This window comes from Bufo gargarizans, chromosome 1, assembly GCF_014858855.1.
Source record: "Bufo gargarizans isolate SCDJY-AF-19 chromosome 1, ASM1485885v1, whole genome shotgun sequence".
In the NCBI taxonomy this organism is placed as follows: domain Eukaryota; kingdom Metazoa; phylum Chordata; class Amphibia; order Anura; family Bufonidae; genus Bufo; species Bufo gargarizans.
This window is the reverse complement of record NC_058080.1, coordinates 99,456,005-99,477,995: the sequence shown is the minus strand read 5'-3', so window position 1 is coordinate 99,477,995 and position 21,991 is coordinate 99,456,005. Positions and strand designations below refer to the sequence as shown.

The 21,991-nt window shown below is 42.6% G+C and overlaps 1 protein-coding gene across 4 annotated transcripts in view; it reads left to right on the top strand.

Annotated features, from left to right (window-relative positions):
- Positions 1-21,991, top strand: part of DDX60 (DExD/H-box helicase 60) — a 646,547-nt gene that overhangs the window by 567,433 nt on the left and 57,123 nt on the right. For 3 of the 4 annotated variants that reach the window (XM_044296988.1, XM_044296981.1, XM_044296973.1), the window contains one exon: positions 10,511-10,658. In XM_044296988.1, coding sequence (XP_044152923.1) covers positions 10,511-10,658 — 148 coding nt within the window. Of the gene's footprint in view, positions 1-10,510; positions 10,659-21,991 lie in introns of those variants that run through there. The other variant, XR_006390268.1, reaches the window with a different exon arrangement.

Below are 21,991 nucleotides of genomic sequence, written 5' to 3'. Positions count from 1 at the left end.
CGGCATCGAGCCATATGCGGCTCACGATGCGTTCCACGGCGCCGGAAGTGACGTAAGACACAGAGCCCCAATGCGTTCCACCATGCGTTCCAAGAGACCGGAAGTGCGCTTCCGGCGTCCGGAAGCTAGAATCGGTCCCTATAAATGGGTTGCGATTCCATTGGCACGGTACCTGGGCCCAAAATAGGCTACTGGGGGAGACCTTGCCAAGCACCATTACCATGTAAGTCCTTATAGGTTATCTAAATGCTTTTGCAATTGTTTTACCTAGAGCTGTGGTGAATCCCTATCTAAGCGTCCTTCTTATATTTTACATCCTTTTAGGTATATCCCTTTTGGCTGTAACTATCATGCCCTCTGGTAATGTCTTATCCACGCCTTCCCTACTGAACATCGGTAGCTAAGTATCGCTCTATCTATTTTACCATCTATATACTATTGATCACATCTACATCTAAGTTGGACTCTGTCCGTTTTTCTACCTACCTCCTGATGAGCCTGATTGTATACAGGCGAAACGCGTCGTGGTGTATGTAATAAGATGTGTATGTTTTAAAACGTGCGTATTGTACTGATGAGTGGAATGGTGATCTCCGTATTATTTGGACCGCCTTCCACTCGTATACTGTTTGTATAACTTAATTGTTATTTTCATTTCTATTTCCAATTTTCGGAAGGGGCAGGTGGTGACCCTATTCATACTGAACCACCCTCCATTCCCGATTCATCGCTATTACGGTTATTGTTTATCTTTTATCTTTCCCTGGCTAGGGTCAACCTAGGGATTTGTTTAGTCTTAGGTTCGGGGACAGGGAACCCCCACCATCAGGGGGTCACCCTGGGCTGAGCAGCTTTTGAGGGCCCTGTAGGGTAAGCATTGTGTCTGCCCTGCCCTTTTCCTCAGACCCTGTCTCATTATTATTTTGCTGACGTGTTCCTCGAACTGCCTAAGCCTACTGACGTATTGTATCACTAGTAAATGTAATGTGTAGGGGTCACTACTCCCCGGTCATAAGAAATATTCATATATAAATTCTTTTGAAATTGTAGCACACTCTGTTGGTATATACATACCTATACCCACATGATCACTAATAAAAGGTATTTTTAAAAGTCACTAATTCTAAAAGTAAACTATATAAACCCCATGTGATAATAAAATCTAATAAAAATCTAATTACTAGGCAACTTCTTTATTGGTACATTCATAAACAGCAGACACAGCCACTTGGTACACAAAGTTGACGCGTTTCGGGTACTTGACCCTTAGTCGTAACAATATCACATAGTGAGACACTGAAATTTAAATGCGTTGAGTGCTCACCCCTCCAAAGTTCGGGGGAGGAGAGCACATTCCTCATTGGTTGTCTCACTATGTGTTACACCCATCATCTAAGCTGCTAATCACAGGATAGATGTATTTCACATTGTGCAGAAGCTCTAGATCCAATTAACCCCTAGGGAACTATAGTCCCGTCATATTGACTAGAAAAAGGGGAAAGAGAAACCGCACAATGTGAATGGTATACTACACATAAAAACATATAATATCATAACTAATATGACCTTGATCCTGCCGTTGGATTCCTATCATAAGGGATTACATCCATTACCCCTAGGAGAATGACATGTATAATACATTGCCTCCTGAGTTGTAAATTTACTGATAGATGTACATTAGCTCCCTTTTTAAATTTAAACCAGCCGGGACTCTACTGTTTAATCTGAATATCCAAAACGCCTCCCGTAGGAGGAGTTTTTTCCGGTGGTCACCCCCTCTCGTGGGTGCGAGCACCCTCTCTATTGCAAAAGCATTAAAGCTTTTTACTTTACGGGCATGCATTTGCAGGAAATGTCTTGCTACATTGGAGATGTTTAATGCGTTGGGATTACTAATATAATTCAGATGCTCCAATTGGTCCAGAGTCCATTCTTGAACTTCCGAATAGTACTCCCAACGTACATCAAGTCACATTCGATACAACGGATAATGTAAACCACTCCTGCAGTGTTACAATTGATGTAACTTTGGATTGGAAAACTGCAGGAGTGGTACAAATTTTCAAAAGATTGCAAGGGAGTCACATAGTTGCAAGTTTTGCATGGATTGCCCCCGCACCTTGTGAACCCCTTGTAACTGAGCCAGCTTTGTTTTTTGTTAACCTCTGATCTGTTGGAGGTGAATAGAGACGGAGACAGAAAGCAGGACAATGCAGTAGCCCTCGTGGGTACGATTCTACAGCCAGATTTTAGTGCATTGTATAGGATCTCATCGTCATATAGGATAGGTAAACATCCCTTAATCACAGAGCTAATTTTATTAAATTCCTTACTGTATGTTATGGATAGAATCGGGATATTGTCCTGGTCCCTGTCTCCATGTACCTTCGCACTCCTTCCTGGAGTTTTGGATTTTCTCCTATCCTTTTCGGACCCAAAAAGCATGTCACATCTATTTTTTTGCATTGCAATGTTTCTACCCCTCAACAACATCCAGTCAGGGTAGTTTCTAGCTTTTAGCCTTTTATCCACTATACTAAATTCCTCTTCTAGGAGCATTGATGAACTGCAGTTTCTCGCAGTCCGTATGTATTCCCCAACGGGGATCGCTCTGATAGTGTGTAGGGGGTGATGGCTTCTGGCATTCAGAATCGAATTTCCAGCTACCTTTTTCCTATATGTTCGGGTGTGCACCACCTCACCTGGACAACCGTGGAGTGTCAAATCAAGGAAGTTGATGCTGGATTCATCTACTGTGCACGTAAAGCGCAAGTTATAATCATTGGCATTGAGATAGGCCTGGAGGTCCGGGACGGCAGACACATCGCCCGCCCAGATCATGAGCAGGTCATCGATGTATCTGCCGTACCAGACCAATCCAGACCTAAACGGGTTATTCAAGCTATAAATGAATTTTTCTTCCCCGTATGCCATAGTTAAATTCGCCAATGAGGGCGAGAATTTAGCCCCCATTGACACTCCACGTGTCTGTAGATAGTGCACACCGTCGAACATAAAATAATTATGAGTCAGCAGAAAAGCCGCAACCTCACACACATAGTCTATATAGCTGGAATTGGATCCCGTATACCTGTGGAGGTGATACTCCATAGCTAACAAGGCGACCCCGTGGGGAATAGAAGGATACAAAGCTATTACGTATGCCGCAATCCATTTATAATTAGCTTCCCATTTAAGACTGAACATGGCTCTTAACACGTCTGCTGTGTCTTTTAGGAAACCTGACGTGCGCCTGACCAATGGCTGCAGGATAGTATCCAGCCAGTTTCCTAGGCGCTCAGTCAGGGATCCAATACCTGACACTATTGGACGTGGGGGGGTGGACATCCTTGTGGATCTTAGGCAAGGCATGCATAATTGGGGTCACAGGCGCATACACACACAAATACCTAAACTCAGTCTCATTAAATAGACCCGTATCTCTCCCCTTATGTATTAATGTCATATATTCATTATTGTACTCACTGAGTGGGTCTCTAGCTAGTCTCTTGTACGTGGATGCGTCTGATAACATGCCCTGCATTTGACTATTATATACCTCACTGTCCAGGATGACCACCGCCCTCCCTTGTCAGCCATTTTAATTACAATTTTGTCGCACTTTTGCAGTTCCATGAGGGCCTGGATCTGAGAGTGGGTTAAATTATCAGAGCTTCTGACATCATTCCTTTCTTGTTGTAATCTACCCAACTCTTTTTCCAGTACCTCCTGGAATATATCTATGCTGCCAGTGCGTGACATTACTGGGTAAAATTGGGCGTTGCGGGTCTGCAACTTTTTTCCAGATTTTGCTGGCTCCACGATTCCCTGCTCCTGCTGAAGCCCCGCAAGGCAACACAGTGACACCTGTTCATTGAACAATAAATCCTTATAGGAATTCTCTTCGTGGGTCTCCGTCTGTGTCAGCAGGGGATCAGCAGGAGCATGGATATCATGGAAATGCCGGGACACTGTCAGATTGCGAACAAACTTATTAATATCTAATATAGTGAAAACATGTCAAAGTGTGCAGATGGCGCAAAATTCAGACCTAAAGATAAGACATACTCTTGTTCACTGCTCAGTACAATATTGGACAAATTCACCACATTTAACTGATCTTGAATTACTTGTGTTTTGTCTGGAGTCGGGTTGATCTTGGATGCTGCTGTCTGATGCTTCCGTCCAGCCCTGGTTCTGCGTTTTTTGAAACGCTTGCCACATCCCTCTTATCTTTATCAGATTAAAATTTTTTATAATATGAGGCTTTATTACCCCCATCTTCAGATGGTATGGGTAGGACGGACGCACCAGACCCAGACTCCAATATCCCGACTGTATTTGAATGATCTGACATATCAGTGTCCGAGGAAAAACTAACTCTGGATACTCTTTTTTTTGCAGTTTCGCTTTCTTGCGATTTTTTTTAATTGATTTAAGCGTAGAGTGTAGGTTCTCCTGTCTCCCTCATTCATAGACCTGATTGTTCGTATAATCGTGGAGATCCCGCTGGTATTTGGTATGCTTATAATCCATAATGGTATCCTCCAGCTGGTTGATCGATACTTTCATTTGCTCCTCCATGATTATAAAATCAGCATTGGTATTAAACATTGCCAAGGATTCCTTACAGAATTGTATGTCCAACTGTAAGCCATATGAAAATGAAAAGTTACTTGCCTTACAGTTGGACATACAATTCTGTAAGGAATCCTTGGCAATGTTTAATACCAATGCTGATTTTCCTGCTGATCCCCCGCTGACACAGACGGAGACCCACGAAGAGAATTCCTATAAGGATTTATTGTTCAATGAACAGGTGTCACTGTGTTGCCTTGCGGGGCTTCAGCAGGAGCAGGGAATCGTGGAGCCAGAAAAATCTGGAAAAAAGTTGCAGACCCGCAACGCCCAATTTTACCCAGTAATGTCACGCACTGGCAGCATGGATATATTCCAGGAGGTACTGGAAAAAGAGTTGGGTAGATTACAACAAGAAAGGAATGATGTCAGAAGCTCTGATAATTTAACCCACTCTCAGATCCAGGCCCTCATGGAACTGCAAAAGTGCAACAAAATTGTAATTAAAATGGCTGACAAAGGGGGGGGGGGGGGGGCGGTGGTCATCCTGGACAGTGAGGTATATAATAGTCAAATGCAGGGCATGTTATCAGACGCATCCACGTACAAGAGACTAGCTAGAGACCCACTCAGTGAGTACAATAATGAATATATGACATTAATACATAAGGGGAGAGATACGGGTCTATTTAATGAGACCGAGTTTAGGTATTTGTGCGTGGATGCGCCTGTGACCCCAATTATGCATGCCTTGCCTAAGATCCACAAGGATGCCCCCCCCCCCCCCCACATGTCCAATAGTGTCAAGCATTGGATCCCTGACTGAGCGCCTGGGAAACTGGCTGGATACTATCCTGCAGCCATTGGTCAGGCGCACGTCAGGTTTCCTAAAAGACACAGCAGACGTGTTAAGAGCCATGTTCAGTCTTAAATGGGAAGCTGATTATAAATGGATTGCGGCAGACGTAATAGCATTGTATCCTTCTATTCCCCACGGGGTCGCCCTATTAGCTATGGAGTATCACCTCCACAGGTATACGGGATCCAATTCCAGTTATATAGACCAGTGTTTCCCAACTAGCGTGCCTCCAGCTGTTGCAAAACTACAACTCCCAGCATGCCCGGACAGCTTTTGGCTGTGCGGGCATGCTGGGAGGCGTAGTTTTGCAACAGCTGGAGGCACGCTGGTTGGAAAACACTGATATAGACTATGTGTGTGAGGTTGCGGCTTTTTTGCTGACTCATAATTATTTTATGTTCGACGGTGTGCACTATCTACAGACACGTGGAGTGTCAATGGGGGCTAAATTCTCGCCCTCATTGGCGAATTTAACTATGGCATACGGGGAAGAAAAATTCATTTATAGCTTGAATAACCCGTTTAGGTCTGGATTGGTCTGGTACGGCAGATACATCGATGACCTGCTCATGATCTGGGCGGGCGATGTGTCTGCCGTCCCGGACCTCCAGGCCTATCTCAATGCCAATGATTATAACTTGCGCTTTACGTGCACAGTAGATGAATCCAGCATCAACTTCCTTGATTTGACACTCCACGGTTGTCCAGGTGAGGTGGTGCACACCCGAACATATAGGAAAAAGGTAGCTGGAAATTTGATTCTGAATGCCAGAAGCCATCACCCCCTACACACTATCAGAGCGATCCCCGTTGGGGAATACATACGGACTGCGAGAAACTGCAGTTCATCAATGCTCCTAGAAGAGGAATTTAGTATAGTGGATAAAAGGCTAAAAGCTAGAAACTACCCTGACTGGATGTTGTTGAGGGGTAGAAACATTGCAATGCAAAAAAATAGATGTGACATGCTTTTTGGGTCCGAAAAGGATAGGAGAAAATCCAAAACTCCAGGAAGGAGTGCGAAGGTACATGGAGACAGGGACCAGGACAATATCCCGATTCTATCCATAACATACAGTAAGGAATTTAATAAAATTAGCTCTGTGATTAAGGGATGTTTACCTATCCTATATGACGATGAGATCCTATACAATGCACTAAAATCTGGCTGTAGAATCGTACCCACGAGGGCTACTGCATTGTCCTGCTTTCTGTCTCCGTCTCTATTCACCTCCAACAGATCAGAGGTTAACAAAAAACAAAGCTGGCTCAGTTACAAGGGGTTCACAAGGTGCGGGGGCAATCCATGCAAAACTTGCAACTATGTGACTCCCTTGCAATCTTTTGAAAATTTGTACCACTCCGGCAGTTTTCCAATCCAAAGTTACATCAATTGTAACACTGCAGGAGTGGTTTACATTATCCGTTGTATCGAATGTGACTTGATGTACGTTGGGAGTACTATTCGGAAGTTCAAGAATGGACTCTGGACCAATTGGAGCATCTGAATTATATTAGTAATCCCAACGCATTAAACATCTCCAATGTAGGAAGACATTTCTTGCAAATGCATGCCCGTAAAGTAAAAAGCTTTAATGCTTTTGCAATAGAGAGGGAGCTCGCACCCACGAGAGGGGGTGACCACCGGAAAAAACTCCTCCTACGGGAGGCGTTTTGGATATTCAGATTAAACAGTAGAGTCCCGGCTGGTTTAAATTTAAAAAGGGAGCTAATGTACATCTATCAGTAAATTTACAACTCAGGAGGCAATGTATTATACATGTCATTCTCCTAGGGGTAATGGATGTAATCCCTTATGATAGGAATCCAACGGCAGGATCAAGGTCATATTAGTTATGATATTATATGTTTTTATGTGTAGTATACCATTCACACTGTGCGGTTTCTCTTTCCCCTTTTTCTAGTCAATATGACGGGACTATAGTTCCCTAGGGGTTAATTGGATCTAGAGCTTCTGCACAATGTGAAATACATCTATCCTGTGATTAGCAGCTTAGATGATGGGTGTGACACATAGTGAGACAACCAATGAGGAATGTGCTCTCCTCCCCCGAACTTTGGAGGGGTGAGCACTCAACGCATTTAAATTTCAGTGTCTCACTATGTGATATTGTTACGACTAAGGGTCAAGTACCCGAAACGCATCAACTTGTCTTGTGTACCAAGTGGCTGTGTCTGCTGTTTATGAATGTACCAATAAAGAAGAAGTTTTTAAGAGGATCTCTATTTGAATCCGAGACCATTCCTTTTTCAAGTTCCATAAGGGCTATTTGACCATGAAGGAGAGTGATGGGGTGCTGCGCCAGATGACCTGGCCTCCACAGTCACCGGACCTGAACCCACTCAAGATGGTTTGGGGTGAGCTGGACCGCAGAGTGAAGGCAAAATGGCCAACAAGTGCTAAGCATTTCTGGTAACTCCTTCAAGACTGTTGGAAGACCATTTCAGGTGACTACCTCTTTAAGCTCATCAAGAGAATGCCACGAGTGTGCAAAGCAGTAATCAAAGCAAAAGGTGGCTACTTTGAAGAACCTAGAATATGACATATTTTCAGTTGTTTCACACTTATTTGTTATGTATATAATTCCACATGTGTTAATTCATAGTTTTGATGCCTTCAGTGTGAATCTACAATTTTCATAGTCATGAAAATAAAGAAAACTCTTTGAATGAGAAGGCGTGTCCAAACTTTTGGTCTGTACTGTGTGTATATATATATATATATATATATATATATATATATATATAAATAAATAAATAATATTTCTCTTTATAAGACACACTGGATTATATGACACACCCCAGTTTAAAAAAAATATATTTTTAGGTCCTCTATGAAGGGAATGTGGTTGACTGAAGTGGAGGGGTCAAGGTCAGTAACTTTAGGATGCAGCGTGTGGGGGATAGTTATGGTCCGCTCCTGTTACCCTTAGTGAGTCATCTGCTGACCATTGTAGCAACCAGCAATGGTGCATGTGGTCAACTCATTAAATGTACCTATCCAAATTTGTCTCCTGTCATTGCTCTGTTATTTCCTGCCATGCTTCTTGTTCTTCTACATTATTTTTAAGTATTTATCTGCGACACACACAGCACTGTCATACATACACAGATACAGCTCTGCTACATTCATACACACTTACCAGATCCAGCAATAGAATTAACCCTTATATAAAATAATATATAATTTTATTAATGATCAAACACATATGACATACTCCACTAAACTATTTAAGGTAGAGCCTACCAATAGCCGGGTGAGCTAATAAAGGTTGGGGAGACTACACCTCAGCCCAGGGACGCCCCCTGATGGTGGGGACTCCATGTCCTCGAGCCTCGACTACCACCTCCTACTGTTCTCTCGATGCTTGACAGGGGGTGGAAGCTGGCTATGTGGTGGACTACCAAATACACAGACAGACAAACGAATACAAAGGTGCCCTATGTATACAGCCCAGTTGATGTGAGAACACACCAAAAGGTACAAGGTGCACCGAAAAATCTAAAAACACCCCAAGAAATAGTGTAATAATAACATCGGTGATCTGAAAAGCCCCGACGCGTTTCCCCCATGGTGTGGGATCATCAGGGGGTGAATGAGAATAGATATATAGATAAATAATGGAAATAGATAAGATTATAAAGTTAGGTGACGGAGACCAGGCATATAATCTGAACTCCGTAAAACGGGTATGAAGCACCGTTATTGATGCCATGGTGTCGTTATATACTATATTGGACCCAATAGTATAATTTAGAGGAGGAAGAGGCACATCCGGTCCGGTGACCACCGAAGGAACAGATAGTAGTCTCGAAGCGATATATATATATATATATATATATATATATATACATACATACACACATTTATACATTGGTAATGCTGAATGTGGTTGGTACACTTAAATTATGGCCATCACCCATAAGCACCATGATCAAAGAGGCTACTCACTGTGTAAGCAAAGTGCCGGATATCCTATCCAATTCAATTCAATTCAATACAGAGTGATAGACAATTGATGAGGCAGCATGGAGTAACTATGATGATCGAGTGGCATCCATTTATGATTATTATGTTTTCAGACCAAGTAGCGAGATTAAGAATTATGGCTGTAGAATAAAAGCACATATACTTGCTAGTACAGCCAATAGATACACCCAACCTGTATAAATCACAGAATCAAAGCATCTAAATCATGAAAAGCTACCTTGAATTCGCCACACAATGGGCAGAGTCAAACTGATGCAGGGCAGCTGATTGCACTATGTTGCCTGTGTTAAAAAAGATGCCCGGTTACTAACCATCTGTATCTTCAGAGTAAGAACGAGGTGCCCAAAAGGTACTCACATTCGGTGTTTGCAATGTCTAGTCCTCCATGATGTTCACTCCTCTGGATCCAATAGTCTGTTGTCCAGCACTCTCCCCGTTTAAATATCCCTCCTATGCTAGTTTATGATCTCACTTATCTTTAAAATAACTCACATTTCCCTGCACTAGTGCCGACTGTATAGTTCTTCTGTTCTGGCTCCTCCCATTGATGACATCATTAAAGGTGGTTAACTATAAATACTATAAACTGCCTCGCATATGCCAGGCCCCTCACGGTGAATATACTTACCCCACGTCGTTGCTGTTTCTCCATGCGCGCGGATGAAAACATCCGGTGTTGGTGGGGAGGGGGGAAGCCAATGGCAGATAGAAACTAGTTTGGAGTTTTTATTTCCCGTCAGTACAGCTGTAGGACCTTCCTCCCCATGTGCTCTCCTGCTGCCGCTGATCATACAGATGGGTGTCGGCAGGGAGAGAGAGGTTAGTGCAGAGGCACAGTTCTCTCACTCATTGGGCAATGCGATGTATGTGAGCTCTGCTGGAACATTAAGGAAGCAGTCAGGGGGTCTCTGGTGATGCTGGATTTCCCTGACTGACGTTTATAAGATGCACGCACTTTTTCACAAGATTGATTTTCTTGCTAAAAAGTCTGTCTTATAAAGCGAAAAATACGTTATATATACTAGCCGAGAAAAAGAATTTCACACTTTGTTTTCACACAGGTCTTTCTTGAAAAACTTCCAAAAGATTTTGCTTCTGTTGTCAACGAACACAACCAGAAAGTTGCCACTGTATTTGGACATTGTATCCTTGCAGGTTCCAAAGTGGCAGATATGGAAAAGGAGCTCCAGTTACCACTTTCAAAAACCAGTAAGTATATCCTTTGCAAAGCATAGTTCACATGAATGAGCTCTCACACAGCTTCATAGACAAAAAATAAATACAAAAATAAGCTTTGGGGGTCTTAATATGTCGATGCAAAGAAACAATTTGTTTTTATTCCAAAGTTTTTAGTTTTTTCAGTATTAAAATAATATAAATGTGGTATCATTGTAATTGTACTGACCCAGAAAATGAAGGTAGCAGGTCAGGTTTACCGCACAGGAAACACTGTAAAAACAACATCCATAAAACTATGGTGGAATGTGTTTTATTTTATTTTTTTTAGAACTTCATCCCATTTGAAATATTTTTCCAGCTTACCACTACCTTGTATGCAACAGTGATGGTGCCATTGGAAAGTACAACTTGTCCTACAAAAAAAAAACCTTCATATGGCTTTCTGAATGGAAAAATAAAAAAGTTATGGCTGTGGGAAGGCTGAGAGTAAAAACAAAAATGAAAAAAGGAAAATGGCCCAGTGCTGAATGGGGTTAAAGGGGTTGGCCAGTTTATACAGAGTGGCCCACGAAAAAGTAGCCCGCCTCCAATATCTCCAAATTAAACTTCCTAATGGTAAATCTGGATATATTAAGAGTTGCACAACTAACCCAGAAATAATGGTAGGTGCACTGATCAGTATGATACCTCCAATCACGTGTAAAAATTATATATTAAAAAAGATCGATCGGCACTCAATATCTGTTCCACGCTAGTAGCATTTTAATAATAAACAATAAAATAGTAAAAATTCAATTGCCAATTGTTCTCACTAAAAACAAAATTGTACACTGTAAAAGCAACGGACAAACACCCGGAGAAACCCATCTACCAGTGAGTACTGCATATACAGTCATGTGAAAAAATTAGGACACCCTTTGAAAGCATGTGGTTTTTTGTAACATTTTTAATAAAAGGTTATTTCATCTCCGTTTCAACAATACAGAGAGATTAAAGTAATCCGACTAAACAAAGAAAACTGAAGAAAAGTCTTTTCAAGATCTTCTGTAAATGTCATTCTACAAAAATGCCTATTCTAACTGAGGAAAAAGATAGGACACCCTTGCCCCTAATAGCGAGTGTTACCTCCTTTGGCTGAAATAACTGCAGTGAGACGGTTCTTGTAGCCATCTACCAGTCTTCGACATCGGTCTGAGGAAATTTTACCCCACTCCTCAATGCAGAACTTTTTCAGCTGTGAGATGTTTGAGGGGTTTCTTGCACGTACAGCCCTTTTCAAGTCACCCCACAGCATCTCAATGGGATTCAAATCTGGACTTTGACTTGGCCATTCCAGGACTCTCCATTTCTTCTTTTTCAGCCAATCTTTGGTTGATTTACTAGTATGTTTTGGGTCATTGTCATGTTGCATGGTCCAGTTCCGCTTCAGCTTTAATTTTCTAACTGATGGTCTCACATGTTCTTCAAGCACCTTCTGATACACAGTAGAATTCATCGTGGATTCTATGATGGTGAGCTGACCAGGTCCTGCTGCAGCAAAGCAGCCCCAAACCATGACACTTCCACCTCCATGCTTCACAGTTGGTATGAGGTTCTTTTCTTGGAATGCTGTGTTTGGTTTACGCCAAACATGTCCTCTGCTGTTGTGTCCAAATAATTCAATTTTGGACTCATCTGTCCAAAGAACATTATTCCAGAAGTCCTGGTCTTTGTCAACTTTATCTCTGGCAAATGTCAGTCTGGCCTCGATGTTTCTCTTGGAAAGCAAAGGTTTCCTCCTTGCACACCTCCCATGCAAGTTAAACTTGTACAGTCTCTTTCTGATTGTAGAGGCATGTACTTCTACATCAACAGTAGCCAGAGCCTGCTGTAGTTCTCGAGATGACACTTTAGGGTTTTGGGAGACCTCTTTTAGCATCTTGCGGTCTGCTCTTGGGGTGAACTTGCTGGGGCGACCAGTCCTGGGCATGTTGGCAGTTGTTTTGAAAGCCCTCCACTTGTAGACTATCTTCCGGACAGTGGAATGGCTGATTTCAAAATCTTTTGAGATCTTTTTAAATCCCTTCCCAGACTCATAGGCTGCTACAATCTTTTTTCTGAAGTCCTCTGACAGCTCTTTTGCTCTCACCATGGTGCTCACTCTCACTTCAACAGTCAGGAGCACACCAAACTAAATGTCTGAGGTTTAAATAGGGCAAGCCTCATTCAACATGCAGAGTAACGATCTACTAATTATGTGCACCTGGTGTGATATACCTGTGTGAGATCTGAGCCAATTTAAGAGGGAATACATGTGAGGGTGTCCTATCTTTTTCCTCAGTTAGAATAGGCATTTTTGTAGAATGACATTTACAGAAGATCTTGAAAAGACTTTTCTTCAGTTTTCTTTGTTTAGTTGGATTACTTTAATCTCTCTGTATTGTTGAAACGGAGATGAAATAACCTTTTATTAAAAATGTTACAAAAAACCACATGCTTTCAAAGGGTGTCCTAATTTTTTCACATGACTGTATATATACGAAAGTTTAAAGTGGTAAAATCGAAATCCGCAGAGATCCTGAAAACACATGTTGGGATAATCTATGAAAAATCGTAGATATAATAATGTTCAATTTGTGCGATTACTAATAGGACGAACATTACAAATAATCGGATGTGACTTTGTTGAGTAACCATCATTTAAGTCCAATATAGGATTCAAGTTCATTCTCAATACAGAAATAGGTTGCATCGATATAAATATGTATTGAGTAAAAATCGCAAACAATAATCGCAATAAAATCGGATGAACAGCAATACCACCTTGGTGCGATTTTTTACAAATTGTCTGCACTGACATTCGAATAGTTTTATGCAGGACTTTGGTGTTTATACAAGCATAAACTAGGTCAACGCTACGCATTTTTGTGTATCTTGCTTTTACAGTGTACAATTTTGTTTTTAGTGTGAACAATTGGCAATTGCATTTTTACTATTTTATTGTTTATTATTAAAATGCTACCAGCGTGGAACAGATATTGAGTGCCAATTGATCTAATGGTAAATCTGTCTTAGTTGTCCATGTTCCTACAGGGCTCTGAAAAAATGAAAGCTGAGCTCTGAGTGGTTGCTATGGACAACTAAGGCCTCGTTCACACGTCAGTGTTTAGTCAGTGATTTCCATCAGTGATTTGTGAGCCAAAACCAGGTGCAACTCTAAACACAGAACAGGAGCAGATCTTTCCCTTCTACCACATGTCTGTGGAGGCTCCACTTCTGGTTTTGGCTCACAAATCACTGATGGAAATCACTGACCAAACACTGAAGTGTGAACGAGGCCTAAGACTACTTTTTCGTGGACCACACTATGACTAGCTGCATGTATGCTGGTAACAGCAAAAGCATGCAGCTAGTAATGAACTATGGCACTGATGTCCGATAGTTTAATAAGAATTCTTGTTTACACAATGGTCCCCTGATCTGCATACCGGTGTTGCACTCAGAACAAGATCCCTTGCATCCGCAGCCTCATTCAATTATACTGGAGACGGACTGCGCATGCGCTAGTTCCCCTGTCCATCCCCAGTATAAGTGAATGGAGGCTGCTGACAGACGGAATCCTCCATCAGCTGCCATGTTCCGAACACAGTGCTGTCACACACATCAGGGTAGCTGCCTGTCAATACGAATTATTCTCATTGAACTATCCGACATCAGTGCTGATAATGTTCAGTAATGCTCATTACTAGCTGCATGCATGTGCTGTTACCAGCACATGTGCAATTAGCAAAGTAAACTGGTTAACCCCTTTAACCACTTCCAGACCGGGCCATTTACCCGCTTCCTGACCAGGCCTAATTTTGCAAATCTGACATGTGTCACTTTATGTGGTAATAGCTTTGGAACTCTTTTACTTATCCAAGCCATTCCGAGATTGTATTCTCGTGACACATTGTACTTCATGATGGTCATAAATTTGAGTCAATATACTCACCTTTATTTATGAAAAAATCCCAAATTTTCTGCTTTTAAAACAGAAAGTGATACCTCATAAAATATTTATTACTTAACATTCCCTATATGTCTACTTTATATTGGCATCATTTTGTAAATGTCATTAATTTTTTTTTAGGACATTAGAAGGCTTAGGCCTCTGTCACACGAGCGTGACGGATTAGGTCCGGATGCGTTCAGGGTGCGTTCAGTGAAACTCGCACTACTTTGCAAGCAAGTTCAGTCAGTTTTGTCTGCGATTACTTTCAGTTGTTCAGTATTTTCCACGCGGGTGCAATGCGTTTTGATGCGTTTTTCTATTTTAATCCATTTTTTCCAGTAACAAAGCAAAGGTTAACAGCCAAACAAAACGCTATATTTATTGCCCTGATTCTGTAGTTTGCAGAAACACCCCATATATGTGGCCGTAAACTACTGTACGGGCACACGGTAGGGCGTAGAGGGAAAGGTGCGCCGTGTGGTTTTTGGAAGGCAGATTTTGCTGGACTGGTTTATTTACACCATGTCCTATTTGAAGCCCCCCTGATGCACCCCTAGAGTAGAAACTCCATATAAATGTGACCCCAGCTAACAAACCACACCCCTTAAGATATTCAAAACTGATTTTACAAACTTTGTTAACCCTTTAGGTGTTGCACAAGAGTTAATGGCAAATGGAGATAACATTTGAGAATTTAAATTTTTTGGCAAATTTTCCATTTTAATACATTTTTTACAGTAACAAAGCAAGGGTTAACAGCCAAACAAAACACTATACTTATTGCCCTGATTCTGTAGTTTGCAGAAACACCCCATATGTGACCATAAACTACTGTACGGTAGGGCGTAGAGGGAAAGGTGCGCCGTGTGGTTTTTGGAAGGCAGATTTTACTGGACTGGTTTGTTTACACCATGTGCCTTTTGAAGCCCCCTGATGCACCCCTAGAGTAGAAACTCCATAAAAGTGACCCCATTTTCGAAACTACGGGATAAGGTGGCAGTTTTGTTGGGACTATTTTTAGGGTACATATGATTTTTGGTTGCTCTATATTACATTTTTGTGAGGCAAGGTTACCAAAAATAGAAATTCTGAAATTTCATCTCCATTTGCCATAAACTGTTGAGGAACACCTAAAGGGTTAATAAAGTTTGTAAACTCAGTTTTGAATACCTTGAGGGGTGTAGTTTCTTAGATAGTTTCACTTTTATGGAGTTTCTACTCTAGTGTGTGGATCAGGGATTCTTCAGATGGGACATGGTGCCCAAAAAAAAGGCCTTCAAAATCTGCCTTCCAGAAACCATACAGCGTTCTTTTCCTTCTGCGCCCTGCCGTTTGGTCATACAGCAGTTTACGACCACATATGGGGTGTTTGTTTGGCTGTTAACCCTTGCTTTGTTACTGGGAAAAACTGTTTAAAATAGAAAATTTGCCCAAAAATTGCTGTTTTGGTACAGTTTTTATTTTATTTTTTTGACCGTGTAAGTTTTTAGCCGATTATTTTAGGTAGGGGCTCATTTTTTGCGGGATGAGAGGACGGTTTTATTGGCACTATTTTGGGGGGCATATGTCTTTTTAATCGCTTGCTATTCCAATTTTTGTGATGTAAGGTGACAAAAAAATACAATTTTTTGCACCTTTTTTTTTTTTTTTACCGTGTTCATCTGAGGGGTTAGGTCATGGGGTATTTTTATAGAGCAGATTCTTACAGACATGGCGATACCTAATATGTCAACTTTTTTTTATTTATTTTGTTTTAGTGTCAAGTCAGAACCATAGTTTTTTTTCGATTGTCAGTGGCTAAATGGAATTAAAATTGGGGAAGGAGATTATAAATTTAGTACTCCATGGAAGTTCGGTACTCCCTGAAGCAACCGGCAATGCAGAGGCCTGGATGATCGGGGCACGTGTCACACTGAGTGGTGGTGTCCTTCTGTATCCCCCTCCTGTGACACACTCTGCACTTTTTTGGGGGTCAGTCCCTTCTTTCCAGTATGGGGGACCACACCTGGAAAGTGTTGGCCAGGGACAATCCACGCGCCTCCAGTTCCCGAGGTACTCCAGCCTGCTCTTTCCCGGTCAGAAAAGATCAGGGCCTTGAGGACTGCCTCATAGAACTGAAGGAATTTCCCTGTGTTGCCAGTGATCTGGGACAGCACAAAATAGTTGTACAAGGTAACCTGTACCAAGTAGACTGCAACTTTTTTGTACCATGCCCGGGTTTTGCGCATGGCATTATATGGCTTGAGGACTTGATCAGAGAGATCAACTCCTCCCATATACCGATTTATAGTCGACGATACAATCGGGCTTGAGGACCGTGAATTGTGGACAGTACAAGGACATCCCTCTTATCCTTATATCTGACCAGCAACAGGTTTCCACTGGTAAGAGCACGGGTCGCACCCCTGGGGATAGGTACTTGGAGGGGGTGGGAAGGGAGGCCGCGTTGATTTTTCCACACGGTCCCACAAGCGGACGTGGATCTGGCGGCGAGGGACTGGAACAAGGGCATACTAGTACAAAAGTTATCCACGTACAGGTGGTAACCCTTGTCTAGCAGTGGGTGCATTAGGTCCCACACAAGTTTCCCGCTAACACCCAGAGGGGGGGGACATTCTAGGGGTTAAATACGGGAATCTTACCGCTCGTACACACAAAACTTGTAAGTGTACCCTGAGGTACTCTCACAAAGTTTGTACAGCTTCACGCGATACCTCGCCCACTTAGAGGGAACATACTGGCGGAAAATGAGTCTCCCCTTGAAAGCAATGAGAGACTCATCAACCACGACCTCCCTTCCAGGTACATAGGCCTACAGAAATTTGGCCCCAAAGTGATCGATGACCGGCCTGATTTTGTACAGGCGGTCATAGGCAGGATCACATTGGGGGGGACATGCTGCATTATCTGCATAATGCAGGCATTTCTGGATGGCCTCAAACCGGGTACGTGTCATGGCCGTACTGTAAAGTGGGGACTGGTAGAGGACGTCCCCACTCCAGTAATGCCTGACACTAGGTTTTTTGACTAGACCCATGTGCAGCACGAGGCCCCAAAACATCCTCATCTCGGCTGCACTGACCGGAGTCCAGCCACCGGCACTAGCCAAAAAGGAGCCCGGGCGTTGAGCAATGAACTGTTGGGCGAACAGGTTCGTTTGCTCCACCATCAGGTTCACAAAGTGGTCACTGAAAAAAAGGCAAAAATAGTAATATTCAGTGAAGCCCACTGTGCAAATCTGAATTCCTGGAATGGCCAACAAAAATCAGGAATCGCAGGCTCAAAATGGTCTGGGGTACACCATGCAAGTTCACCGGTAGGGGGGCTCCGGTGGACTTAACTGGTGGGCCAGAAAACTAGTACGAGCCCCAGGGCTTCTCATACTAGTGTGGGCCACAGGGTCCCTAGCATGGGGGTCCCCTTGCTCCGCCTGGCGGCGTCTCCGCCACCTTGGCGGCTCTTTATCATCGCTAGATGATGAGGAGGACGCGAATGACAAAAGGAAAGTGGGGTCATACTCGTCCTCACTGGGACTCTCGGAGTCGGAGGCAAGCTGGGCATATGCCTCCTCAGCCGAGAACATCCGGCGGGCCATAGGGGAGTGTGTGTGTTGAAATCTTTATTTGGTGTGCATGTGTGGGGGCACGGGAGTTCACATACTTACCCTAAACCTAACAGAAAAAATAAAAAATAAAACTAAATTAAAAAAATTTTACATTTTTTTCATTCAAACTCACTGATCAGCCATCCGAAGCTAAGAGTGCCGGCCACAGTCAGCGTACGCAGAAAAAAACTAAAAAACTGCTTGTGCACCAAAAAAAGGTTGTGGATGGGTGCAGGGGGGCAAGCTGCAGCTCTCATGGGGGAGGATGGGGGGGTCTAGGTTCACACAGCTGTGCTGTGGAGCCCAGATACCCGATTTAGGGTGATGCAACCAAAAACTTTATTTTATTTGTTTCAACTAAAAACATTCCCTGAATATCCCTGCCTAATCTAACCTATTCCTAACCTTTCCCTAAATACCTTTTAGGCTGGGTTCACACGGGCGTGACGGATTGGCTCAGGGTGCGTTCAGGGTACTATTTTGCAAGCAAGTTCAGTCAGTTTTGTCTGCAATTGCATTTAGTTGTTCATTTTTTTTTCCGCTCGGGTGCAATGCGTTTTGATGCGTTTTTCACGCGCGTGATAAAAAACTGAAGGTTTACAAACAACATCTCTTAGCAACCATCAGTGAAAAACGCATCACACCCGCACTTGCTTGCGGATGCAATGCGTTTTTCACGCAGCCCCATTCACTTCTATGGCCCCTTTCACACGAGCGAGTATTCCGCACGGGTGCGATGCGTGAGTTGAACGCATTGCACCCGCACTGAATCCTGACCCATTCATTTCTATGGCGCTGTTCACATGAGCGGTGATTTTCACGCATCACTTATGCGTTGCGTGAAAATCGCAGCATGCTCCTCTTTGTGCGTTGCGGTGCGATAATCCACGCAACGCAGGCCCCATAGAAGTGAATGGGGTTGCGTGAAAATCGCAAGCATCCGCAAGCAAGTGCGGATGCGGTGCGATTTTCACGCATGGGTTCTAGGTGACAGTCTATTCACTGTATTATTTTCCCTTATAACATGGTTATAAGGGAAAATAATAGCATTCTGACTACAGAATGCATTATATAATAGTGCTGGAAGGGTTAAAAAAATAAAAAGTTAATTCACCTTATCCTCTTGTTCGCGTAGTTCGTTCCCGGTCTGTTCTTTGCTAGCTGTGGGCTTGGGCTAAAGGACCTGTGGTGATGTCAGATCACATGCTCCATCACCATGGTGATGGACCATGTGATTGGAGCATGTGATCTGACATCACCACAGGTCATTCAGCCCAAGCCCACAGCTAGCAAAGAACAGACCGGGAACGAACTACGCGAACAAGAGGATAAGGTGAGTTAACTTTTTATTTTTTTAACCCTTCCAGCACTATTATACTATGCATTCTGTAGTCAGAATGCTATTATTTTCCCTTATAACCATGTTATAAGGGAAAATAATACAATCTTCAGAACATCAATCCCAAGCCCGAACTTCTGTGAAGAAGTTCGGGTTTGGGTTCCAAACATGCGCGATATTTCTCACGCGAGTGCAAAACGCATGACAATGTTTTGCACTCGCGCGGAGAAATCGCGCATTTTCCCGCAAAGCACCCGCCTCTTATCCGGGCAAAAACATGACGCCCGTGTGAAAGAGACCTATGGGGCCTGGCCTGCGTTACAAAACGCAGAACATAGAGCATGCTGCGATTTTAAAGCATTGCAGAAGTGATGCGTGAAAAAAAACGCTCATGTACACAGCCCCATTGAAATGAATGGTGCCGGATTCAGTGCGGGTGCAATACGTTCACCTACCGCATTGCACCCGCGTGGAAATCTCGCCCGTGTGAACTCAGCCTTAGTGAAGGTGAAGGGGGTGCTGGGCACAGATGGGGGTGCTGGCTCTGGAGATCCGAGCAATAATTTGAACTGCCCGCCCGCCCCTGCAGCCAATCAGAGCTGATCCTGAGAGGTGATGTCACTATCCCCTCTCAGGATCGCAGGATGGTGATTGGTGGTGTATTTTCACACCACCGATCACTATCCTGTTCCAGATTATCGGGTCCCCAGAGACCCGAATAACCCAGAAACGCAGCAAACCGCAGGTCTGAATGACCATCGGTTTGCTGCGATTGTCGACACGGGGGGTTCACAGGACCCCCCCATGCATTGTCCCAGGGTGCCTGCTCAATGATTTGAGCAGGCACCCAGTTCTGATCACCGCCCGCCGCACGTCGGTGATCGGAACTACACAGGACGTACAGGTATGCCCTGTGTCCTTAAATACCAGGACATCAGGGCGTACCTGTACGCCCTGTGTCCTTAAGAGGTTAAAAACTCATTTTTAAAACTTTGTTAACCTTTTAGGTGTTCCATAGGAATTAAAGCAAAATGAAGAAATTTAAGAATTAAATTTGTGCAGATTGTCCATTTTAATCCATTTTCTCCTGTAACATAGCAAAGGTTAACAGATTCTGCAGTTTAAAACAAGCACCACATATGTGGTTAATAACTGCTGTATGGGCACACTACAGGGCTTACTACGGAAGGTGCAACATAAGGGTTTTGGAGGGCAGATTTTGCTGTTCTAGCATTTGAAGAGACCCTGAGTGGTGCTTTGACCCCACAGACATTTCATAGACTTTAGAAACAGTTGGCTGTGAAAATTAAAAATGTCTTTTCTTGCAATAAAATGTAGCTTTAGGCCCAGATTTTTTCATATTCACAAGGGGTAACAAGATGTGGCCATAAACAGCTGCTTGGTTACTCTGTAGGGTTCAGAAAAGGATAGACCACTTTTTGGGGCTTTTGCAGTGCAGATTTTGATGAGTTTGTTTACTGGCGCACTGTTGCTTTCAAACAGACTGTGTACTGTTTTGAGGTACATATTAATTTTTTATCACTTTTTATTCAGGTTTAAAAAAAAAAAAAAAAGATTAAGAATAGGAAGCAATTCTGCAATTGGCTTTTGAGTTTTGTTATTGCAGTGCTCACAATGTGGGAAAAAATTACATGTTATCTTTATTCTGCCGGTCAGTAGGATTACAGAGATTACAATAAGATCAATATTTTATTTTTAATTTTTATGGCGATGGTCATGTGAGGTCTCGTTTTTTTTGCAGGATGAGGTGATTTTTATTTTTAAAGATTTTTTGATTGCCTGATATGTTTTTCTGGGAGTTGAAGTGACCAAAACATGACTATCTTTTTTTTTTGTAGAGCAGATCATTATGGACTTGGTAATAGCCAATATGTCAACTTTTTTTTTTATTTTTTTTTTTAAATGGTTGTTGAGGGCAAAGGGTTTTTATATTTGAATTTTATTCTATTTTTATAAGGCCTCTTGCACACAACCCTATGGTATAAATTTTTCCGTTTTTTTTTGTTTCAGTAGTGTTTCCGTTTAGTTTTTGCGGTTCCGTTTTTCTGTTTGGTTTCCGTTTGTGATCAGTTTTTTGCGGAAAAAAACTGAAACGGAAGCATATAATAATGTTTAAACAGAAATACATAAAAAAATTGGGCTGGGCATAAAATTTTCAATAGATGGTTCTGCAAAAACGGAACGGATACGGAAGACATATGGATGCATTCCTTTTTTTGCGGAACCATTGACTTGAATGGAGCCACGGAACGTGATTTGCGGGCAATAATAGGACATGTTCTTTCTTTGAACGGAAACGGAATACATTCCATTTTTTTTGCTGAACGGAAAAAAATAACGTGTGTGCGCAAGAGGCCTAAAACACAAATTTTTATTTTTTTTGATCATTGGTACAATACATTGTACACTGAAAGTTGCCTATGAGA